The sequence below is a fragment of the Lacerta agilis genome, chromosome 6, assembly GCF_009819535.1.
Source record: "Lacerta agilis isolate rLacAgi1 chromosome 6, rLacAgi1.pri, whole genome shotgun sequence".
Lineage (NCBI taxonomy): Eukaryota > Metazoa > Chordata > Lepidosauria > Squamata > Lacertidae > Lacerta > Lacerta agilis.
Window position 1 is genome coordinate 61,614,660 of NC_046317.1, and position 10,014 is coordinate 61,624,673.

The 10,014-nt window shown below is 39.7% G+C and overlaps 1 protein-coding gene across 8 annotated transcripts in view; it reads left to right on the forward strand.

Moving 5' to 3' along the window:
- Positions 1–9,636, forward strand: part of MAGI3 (membrane associated guanylate kinase, WW and PDZ domain containing 3) — a 124,388-nt gene extending 114,752 nt beyond the window's left edge. For 4 of the 8 annotated variants that reach the window (XM_033152978.1, XM_033152975.1, XM_033152976.1 and 1 more), the window contains exons 20-22: positions 1,996–2,134; positions 3,439–3,527; positions 4,698–4,834. In XM_033152978.1, coding sequence (XP_033008869.1) covers positions 1,996–2,134; positions 3,439–3,488 — 189 coding nt within the window. In that variant the 3' untranslated portion in view covers positions 3,489–3,527; positions 4,698–4,834. Of the gene's footprint in view, positions 1–1,995; positions 2,135–3,438; positions 3,528–4,697 lie in introns of all 8 variants that reach the window. The other 4 variants (XM_033152973.1, XM_033152974.1, XM_033152977.1 and 1 more) reach the window with 1 other exon arrangement.
- The last annotated feature ends 378 nt before the right edge of the window (positions 9,637–10,014 follow it).

Below are 10,014 nucleotides of genomic sequence, written 5' to 3' on the forward strand. Positions count from 1 at the left end.
CCACACCACCTATTTTTGAAAATAACTTCCAGGCAACTGTTTCAAGAGACACTAAAATTTCTCTAAGCACATCATAGGAACCAATTCTCTGACCCGCTCAGTTAGACAATTAGGCATCCTAATTAGCATCAGAGGGAAAGCTAATGTTCTGTAGTAGCAAAACCAATAAGAATTGTGGCACCTGAAAGACAAAACCTTTTATAGGTTAAGCTTTCATAGAGTTCACATCATCAGATGCACAAATTATTATTTATCCTCAGCTGGTATTTTTGTTGTTGTTGTTGCTGCTGCTGCTGCTGCTGTTGTTGGCATCCATCTCTCTCTTAAGACAATAAAGTGCGCTTCCAGAGGTGAAGTCAAACAGCTGTGTTAGTGGCACAAAAGTAATGTCCCCGGGGTGCAAACCTGGGCAGTGTTTATGGAGGTTGTGGCCTACCCAGACAACAAGACCCCCCCCCCTCAGTCTCACTGATGTAGTCCAAAGGAAAGCAACTTGATGTCACATTTCCATGATCTTAATCTGTTATGTAAATATTTGCCCTGTGTAGTCAGCAGAAGGGCAATGTTGACAGAGGTTGCTATATATTATTTTGGAGGATGAGCAGGTGAGTGAGCTCCTGTATGACTTTGTCAGTGCTGCTTTTTCAAGAGTCTCGACCTCAACAGCCATGTCTTTCCTACTACCAAGCATATGTCCCACTTAGCATATTGGCATACTTTTTTTTAACAACGGGTGTGCATCAAGAGCCTCTAAAAGTAGCTCCAGGGCACTGGAACTCCAACACACTGTTCATTGGATCATACTCCCTTCTTTGCACTTCTAAACAAATAAAATAAAACAAATACTTTCCATTTTCTATAAGGACCATCTGCTCAGAGTAACCTCATTGGTCACCTGGTAACACTGAGAAAAAATGAAGACTTTGTTTACAGTTCCTCCCTGCTGGTTGCAGTTTTGAACAGACTCTTTCTCAAAACTCTCACAGTGTTCACTGAGATGAATGCTATAAACGAATTTAATGATGTAAATTTTATTACTGCAATATACCACTTTTCATTTTAGAATCAATTTGCAAACCATAAAATTATATCTGCAAGGATGTTTCTAGTGGCCCATGGTATATTTTGTTTATAGGAACCTAGATGCAGCTGTGCTGCTTGTGGTATATGGCTGTTAAGGCATTGCTTCCACACTTTTTATTGCAGAAGTCTAAGGGAGTGATGAATTTGCCTGTACAGTAATTGGACAAAATACACATAAGCTAATAAAACTTGAAACCAGTTATAAATCGGAGCCTCAAGAGCTGTCCCATGCTTTTTCCTGCCAATGTAGATCTTCTTGCCTAAATGAATGTTCTCACTGAAATGAACTCTTTCTCCTTCAAAATGTCTTTTCAACAATACAGTAAATATCTAGAGGGAGTTTTTTACAGCACTGTGAGTTGTTTCTATTTTTCAAGCAAGAAACTGCTCCAAATAACTAGATGCTGCTTCCCCACCTTAAATGGAACCTGTTCCCTCCCCCTCTTACTCCCTGAGGTGTCAGGCTCCATCCAGCCCTGTATTGTGTGGAATGACTGCACCTTGTATGTAACAGTGGCATCTGCTGGTCAGTTAACAACACTGCAATATACACTTTGTAATTCTTGGGTTGCATTTCACACCTCAATGACAACTCTTCCATCTCTCCCCGCCCCCAGTTCCACAGCTGGCCTTTAACATTGTCCTTCTGCAGTCATATGTGCCAGCTCACAGAATGTAAAGCTGTTTTGAAGTTATATAGAGGGCAGGTCAGTACCTGGAATTCCAGGTGATAATTGAGATGCTATTTGTGGGTGGTGCTGTGAGTTCAGCAGATTTTATAACTGTATGAATATTGTTAGCCACTTTGAATTGAATATGCGACAAAACAGGATTTACTTAAACAGGTTCTATGTATAAGGCAAGAATCTGAAGTGCCCTTTGTGTTTAATATGGAAGCTTTTCTCTCCTCAGGTTGGGGACCAGATTGTTGAGATCAATGGGGAGCCAACCCAAGGAATCACCCATACCCGAGCCATTGAATTGATTCAGTCTGGAGGAAATAAAGTTCTCCTCCTTTTGCGACCAGGAACCGGCTTAATACCAGATCATGGTAATATGGTACTTCTGTCCTGTTTATGGAGCTGATGAATGAGAGGGAGTGACTGTCTTAGCCTGTTCTGTATGTTGCAGATGCTGCTGTTCTTCAGTGTTAGAAGAGCATTAACTCTGCTATCTTCTCCAGAGACAAGGTCAGGCAGACTTACATCTATATCTGCTTTCATACTTGAAGGCAGATCAGAGTTTCATGAGAGCTTTGTTTGCCAGAGTCAGCTAGTTGCCTAGAAATAATCGTCCCCATTTCCCCCTCCTTCTGTGCCGACTCTATGCTCTTCTTCTTCCTTGTCTTCCTGTATCACTTAGAGGGAAATGAGGTATATCCCCAAGGCCCAGCATTGTTCTCCCTACTCACCAACTCTCAGCAATCCCTCCAGAGAAACAGTGATGTAGGTCCTTTGCCATCCACACCCACAAGTCCTTGAAGTCTTTCCAGAGGTTGTACAGGCAGACGCACACAGAGAAGGAATTGACATGAATAATGTAGAGACATTAAATTCCCCCAGTCAGAGCTAAATAATGTTCAAATGCACTAGAGCAAGGTTAGCCAATGTGGTGCCTTCCAGATGGTCAACAACTGCCAGCACCCTTTCAATATAGCCCAGTAGTCAGGGATTGTGAAAGCTGTAGTCTTACAAGCTCTTACCCGGGTAGGGAAGGCAGCACTAGAGAAAAAGAAACATGTTGGGTACTATATTTGGAGGGACTGATAAAAGACACAGAAGACTCAGCCCCCAGAGGATCTTGTGAGATCAGTCTATTTTCCCATGAATGGACCCATTTGTTTCATTCCTTAACAGGAATTTGTGCCAAATAGTCTCTGAAAGGGACGTCAATCAACGGGTTATATTGCGCTGTATTAGTCTGAAAGTAACTTTCCACAAGGGTGGAGCAGTTTGCAACAGACTTTGCCCCTTAACTGAATAACCCTAAGAAAATTGAAGTGATCCCTTTTGGGTGCAAACATTCTAAACAGACATGGGAACTTGAGAAAGTGGCTAAGAGGGGTAGGGACACTTCTGCTTCTTTCAGCACTTTCTCTCGGGACACACATACAAGAGCAACCAGAGAGACCTGAGGGTCTGTTTATTTAAGACACTGTGACTACCAGGCTTCCTTGGTGGAGCATACTCAAGCAGGTCTTGCAAACACAGGACAGTAAGGGATAGCGTTATTCTTTTTATTCTCACTATGCCAGCTCTTGCACTCTGCTTGTGAATCGTACATTTCTGATGAAGTCTTTTGCTGTGTGCTGTGATTTTGGTATATAGTCCTGGGCTTTTTCTCTTCCTCCCTCAGGTTTGGCTCCTTCCAGTTTGTGCTCCTACGTGAAACCTGAGCAGCATTAAAGCTTTCAGTGCTTTTCTTGGTCTTTCCTTAAAGACTTGGTAAATCTGCATGTCTTGTGATTGACCTCTTTTTATTTGCTTCAAACAGTAGTTTTTTGCTCTCCTTGTTTTCAGTTTTCTTTTGGCATGTATTGCTTAAGTGTAGCCTATCACTGATGCAGAAGAATAAATTTTAGGAGTCCTGCATTTCACAAGTCTTACCAGCTAAGGAGAATAAATCCCAAAGCCTTTCCATGTGTCAGCAGAGATCATGTCCTTCCTAGCACATCCTCCAAATCAGTGATTTTTCCCAACTGTTCTACGTAGCATGCACCATAGTGGTTACTCTCTCTTGAGAAAAACAGCAGAGGGCAGCATGAAAACACAGACAAACGAACAAAAAGAGGTAAAGCCTCAAAACAGTGCAAAGGTATGTAGGGCACTCTAAAGAAAGATGTGAAATACTCAAGACATTTCAGTTTCAACCTTCCTTGGAGTCAAAGACTATAACTGGTTAAAGGCATCATGCTTTGTTGAAGTTCTCTACTCATTTATAGTATTTGCCTCTTGAGAAAGGTTGAAATCAAACTGCATTGGACATTTTGTTTCTTTTATTAAAATTGTGTATTTTATGATTTCATAGTTTTATTATATACCACCATGAATTATTATTATTTTGAGTTGGTGGTTTATGAATATTGTTATAAGCTACATTGAATTAAATGTGCCCTACATACTTAGCACCATTTTGAAGATTTGTGTCCCTTTCATTTATCCTCTCTCCAGCCCATTCTGCAAACCCCATGCACACACTTCCCTAGACCCTGTGAGAGAAATTCTTACCCTGAAATGTAAAGGAATAATAAGACTCTTGTTTTAATTACCATGCAGTGTTGTGGTTAACAGGAAAGTGAGTTAATGTAGATTGAATTTTGTTGTTGTTGTACTAGTGGAAGAGTTGAACATGCACAGAAATCGGGTTTGCAAAGCAGGGAAGGATGCGCACATATGGGGGATATGCAGCACTTGTTAAATAGTTTAGCAAAAGAATACATGACCTACAGTCTGTAAAACCTAATTTGTTGTCTTGCCATATAGAGACATAAGTTGATTTTTCATAGTACGAGTTGTTGTGTTTTTACATAGCTTATAATTAAAACTGGAAGGGCTTTAAATGTCGAGAACATTTCCTTATTGCTTAGTGGCATATTTGTCCTTGTTCTGATGCAGGTGATCTGGATAGTTTGAATCCAACGTCCTCAAGTGTAACACATGGTGAACAGACACCACTTCCCTCATCTTCACATTCTGCTTCCACATCTGAAGCATCTCATTTGCCAGGACCAGAAGAAGCTTTAGTGAAAGTCCAGATGCCTGAGAAACTGGAAGAACTGAAGAAAACTGTGCCTGAAAAGAAAAGCACTTTAATGGAAAACCACTTGGAGATTAAGAATGCAACTTCTGCACAAAAGAATGTGAACAAACGGGACCACCCCTCCAGTCCAGGTGATAAGGTGGTACACAGTACTGCACAGTTGGCAGTGGGCAATGCAACTAGCAGAGGCAGATCAGCCAGCCCAAAAAAGTTGAGCAATAGTACTTCCAAAGGCTATAATCAAGCACCATGTAACAGCCCTCGAATGGGTGAACCTAAAAAAACCGCCAAGGGTTGCTTAGACCAGCCAGAAAGTCCCAAAAGACGTGAAAGCAAGCACCCAGGAACCACTGAGAGTGCAGATATTGGGAAAGTCCCTGTCAAGGAAAAGAGAGGCAGATCTGCCAGTCCCCAGAAATATCCAAAGAAAGAAAGAAGCAGAGATAATCTGAACACAGAGCAAAGATTAACAGAATTTAAAAGTGGAACACCTGTTAGTGAAAAGCACACAACTGTGCTACCAATAGAAAAAGTGAAATTAGGAGGCAAAAAAGAAGTCACAAAGCAAAACATATCTGGGAAGGATGAGAAATACCCTTCAGAGGCAGCACATTACAAGTCAGAGGAGCAGTCTCTTCCGCTTTCTGAGGCTAATCAGCTTAGAAAGAAAACACTGGAAGATGAAAAAATTAAAAGCTCTAGCCAATTAAAGATGGCAGGTCTTCCTGATGATTCAGTACTTTTTGGGAATAACAACGCTAGGCTTGAAGCAGAAGAGCCTGTTGTCCTGAACAAATACAGAGACAATGACTTGGAGCCAGCTGATAAAACCAAAGAGGATGGAGTTTTCAAAACTGAGAGCAGATCTCCTGTGAAGAAAGCTATATCTCCTGGACCTTGGAAGGTACCAAGTGCAAGCAGAGTCACAAAAGCAACAGGTGTGACTGACAAACGGGTTTGACTGACAAACTTTTTTTAGAACATATTTTAATCAGGTTTCTAATGTGGCCACTTAAAACAGTTTTTCTTTTCACAAAACTGTCATTTTTTTCAGACACTGTGATGAACAGAAAGTACATTTGATTGGAAGTTAAATTAGGCTGCATGAAGGACCTTTTGGATTGCATATATGGAACTCTTCAAAAGCTACTGTCCTTTGGTCCCTTTGAAGGTGGTGTCCTGCTGCTCCTGATGTTGCACTGCTAAGGCTTTCTGATAGTATTGTGAGATAATGAACAAAATTATTTAATGCCTATTATCAGTGTAATCATGACTCACTACTCTTGTTCTTGTGCCAAGTTATCTACTGTATCCTGTTGAATCTTCTGCATTTTCCACTGCCACAGAAAAGGGGAAAAAAAGTTTAAAAATGAGTATTTACTCAAGCATGCTGCATGTTTACATAGGGAATATTTCTGAGTTCTCGCTGCTCAAGCAAGAAGTTAGATGTGCTTGGTTTTCTTGGCTCTCTGGAGTCAGGGAGCAAACATGCCCCAAATGCCTTTTTTTCACAAAGCTCTCTTCCACCCTCCTCAAACCTGTCAATACCAGCATAATAACTTTAAACAGGACAGTGCCCCTTTATATGTGTTTTTTGTCATTTGCTCTCTTAACTACTTTGTTTGAGTTGTCAGTTCCAACTTTGTGATACAAATTTACATCTGAAAGCTGAGTAGTTTTAAAATCACAACAGTTCTCTTAATTTCAGCATGATTATATTGAAGTAAGTGGCTTCAGGATTGCCATGAAATTATATCCTGATTATTATTATTTAACAAGCACTTTTAACATTAGTTATTAAACATGCAGAGTGTGCATATGCTTTCTAGCTTACTGCCATGCTGTTTGTCAGCATCTCCCATCTGTTGTTTGGTTTTTTGCTTAATGCTGTCTAAACGCTTGAATATTTCCTGCCTTGGCTCAAAATTCAAGATTTTAAAACACAGCAGAGTAAACCAATCCACCAAAGTCAAATTCTCAATAATTGTCCTTGCTTATCGCTATTACTAGAAGTCTGTTACCTTACTTTGTTTTCCATTTTTTTATGTACCTCTTACTTCCGCGTGAGTGTAAATATGATAGTGAGGAATGTTAGCATTGGAGCACATTTGCACCTCAGACGTGGTTAATTGTGATGGGATTTGAGGAGATGGCAAGCCGTAAGAATGGAGAGTTTGAATTTTACATCATTCTAGCAATGGATTTGGCAGCCTCTGAATGAGCTTTTGTGAGTTTGATCCATCTCAGCAAAGAGTATGATCCATGCCCCTTGTTACCCTAAATCAAAGATTTCCACATTTTGTCAGGGATCTTCCCCCTCCAGTAGGCTCTCTTAATTTTATTAGACTTCTTTCTTCCAGCTTTCAAGTCTTGTTCTCTAGTTTTATTTTTAACAAGACCTTTCCTTTTTCTGGTTCCACCCTGCCAACTCGTATTTTATTCTTTCCCCCTTTCTTTTCAAACTTATTTTCTTTCCTTCATCCATTAGTTTCTCTTCCAGTCCTTTTTTACCTGTTCTGTTAGCTACTGTGTATAAGTGATAATTTCTCAAACATGCAGAATGTTTTGTAGTGGAACTTTCATTGCTTGTGTGTGTGTGTGTGTTCGTTTTGGGAATGTCTTAATGCAATATCTGGTTAATAAGTTCTGCAAGTTCTTTAGTGTTTTGAGCTTGTTTTGCTTTTTGCGCGGGTTGTGTGTGTTTGAGATGGGACAAAACAAGTTCCTTCCAGCATAGCAGCACTGTGGCAAATGGATGTCTGCAAATTAAGGACACATTGTTAATATTGCCTTTTAAGAACTCTACTACTGCTAACATTCTTCTCCCTTCCTCTCCCCCCTATATTGTGAAACCCCTATCTACTAAAGAAAAAAAATGCAGTAATATTTTTCTTGCACAGTAATGTCCAAGCATTAAAAAAATCTAATGGTGGCATTCCTTTCTTGCTGACATATTAACCCTTTCTTTTTATCAGTTGCACTCTACTTTAGGCAATCTGGCAGTCAGTTTTACTGCTCTGTTGAACTGAATGAGACAAGCTTCTCCACTTCCTTTGCATGTGCAGTAACTACTGTTACTGTGGCACTTCCCCTGAGCCAGTAGGAATAAGAGAAAAGTCATTCCCATTGCTGTTTGAAAATATTTATCTGTATAGAGCGCATCTATCTGCTCAAAGTTTTACCATTTCTGTTCCATTTTCACTTTTGCATGACACTGCTCAGCCTTATTCTGGAGAACAGCTGAAGTTGGCATTGTGTCATAGTAACTACAGGCTTGCCACTGAGGGCTTTAGCGATGTCACTTTCAGAAGATTATTGCTTTGCATTCAACTCAATTGCTGACATACCCTTTTCCCCTAGCCCTGCTGGGTCTGAATGCTTTGAGTGTGATGGGGAATAGATTGGTGCAGATATCTAGGATTGTGGTAATCATGTGAACTCTTGAAATGGACTGATTGCTGAAGAATGAAATTCCTTTGATGCTGTCTGTGTGAGATATGATTTCACAATTGAAGCCTGGAATACTACTTCAAGAGGTGTACTTGCTTGGTGCTATTGTTACTCGTTTTGTATGACTATCCTTGTGTGGTTGCTGTGCTTATCCTGCTAGCTTGATCAGAAGCAACTGACTTAAGTGACATCCAATTGCCCATTTAAAAGCACTAGGTCTCTAGAAAGCTGTTGATTAGCCCTTTCCTCACCACCACCTCTCAAGCTGACCATTGCAATGACAGTGAAAATGCTTGAGAAGGAAAAGTCGAAAGCATAAACGTACCTGTAATCAGAGCCTCAATAGGATGCCTGATAGCGTTGGTCAGAATGGGAAATTGAAAGTTGCAAGGTTGTCTATGGTGCAATAGTCCTGCACTTTCATGATGGATTGTTACTCATGTGGCACCCAGAAACATATACTTGGTGTGATGATGCACATTTAAGTTATGTTAGAACATCTGTTCACCTTTTAAAAAATTTGTGCAAGGTGTATGTATGTTGGCTGTGAATTTACAGTATCTTACAGTTCCACATGGGTTTGTGCTTTTTATTTTTAAATGGTGTTTTCCCATCTCAACAATATCTGTATTGCTTATTAATTTCCCTGAGTTTTTAAAAGTTTAATGTGGCTCAAACGAATTTGTTTTGAACAGGAGGTTTGGACTTGGTTTTCCTAAGCATTTCTGTTCTTAAGAGGAAATTGTTTTTTAAAAGACTAAGAGATGGTTAAACTCTTAATATTAAGAAAATTGTTTTTTGAAGTGTCTTTTGTTCTCTCATTTAAGAACTCAAGTTGCTGTAGGACGTATGTGCAAATATTGTAGAAAATTACTGTGAAAATATTTAATACTTGAGTTAGCCTATGTAGTTTAAATACCTTGACAGACATCATGAAACATCCCTTCAAGATTCTCTTATACTCTGTCACAGAATAGTGTTGAATGAAAACTGCAGAAATATCAAGATGACTTAGTAAAACTAAAATGGTTCCCCCCCTCCATTACTCAGCAAGTAATCATTATCCATAGGCAATTTAACCTTTAATGGTGTGACCTAATTTGTTGTCCTCTGTTTGATGTGAGCCCTTCTACCCAGAGACTTTGTATCTGTACTTAACTGCATAAAATGACTTTAGCAATGTGGCCTTGGAATGTTGAGAAACCTATGGTTGTACTGGATGTAAATGTTTATATATTGTACAGCACCTTTATATATACTTCTAAGGTTCTGATTAGAAAGAGACCTGTAAATCGCTCATTATTTTTTATATAGATACATTAAAAAGAGACTCTAGTTCATGGCTTCTGGAGTACTGTAATTTATGAGAATATCACCTCTTCAGCATTTTATGCATTAGAACAAGGGTATATAACTTTTTTCAGGCCAGGGGCTGCACTGGCCCCAGCTAACACTGTCTAAATGTGGGCATGACCATTTTTCAAAGGGGGGAAATTTTGGAGATCACAAAACTGTATGGCATTGCAGAATCAAATTATGTAGAGTAAGAGAAATGGGTGGGAGGGATTGCAGGGCCACAAAAAACTATTGGGCAGAGTCAGACTGTGTTAGCCACCTGCTACATTATAACTCTAGACTGGATGTAAAAGATCATGAACAGCAGGAAGGTACAAGTTCAAAAATTCTAAAATACATAGGCTCAATAGCATTGTTCATGCTTCT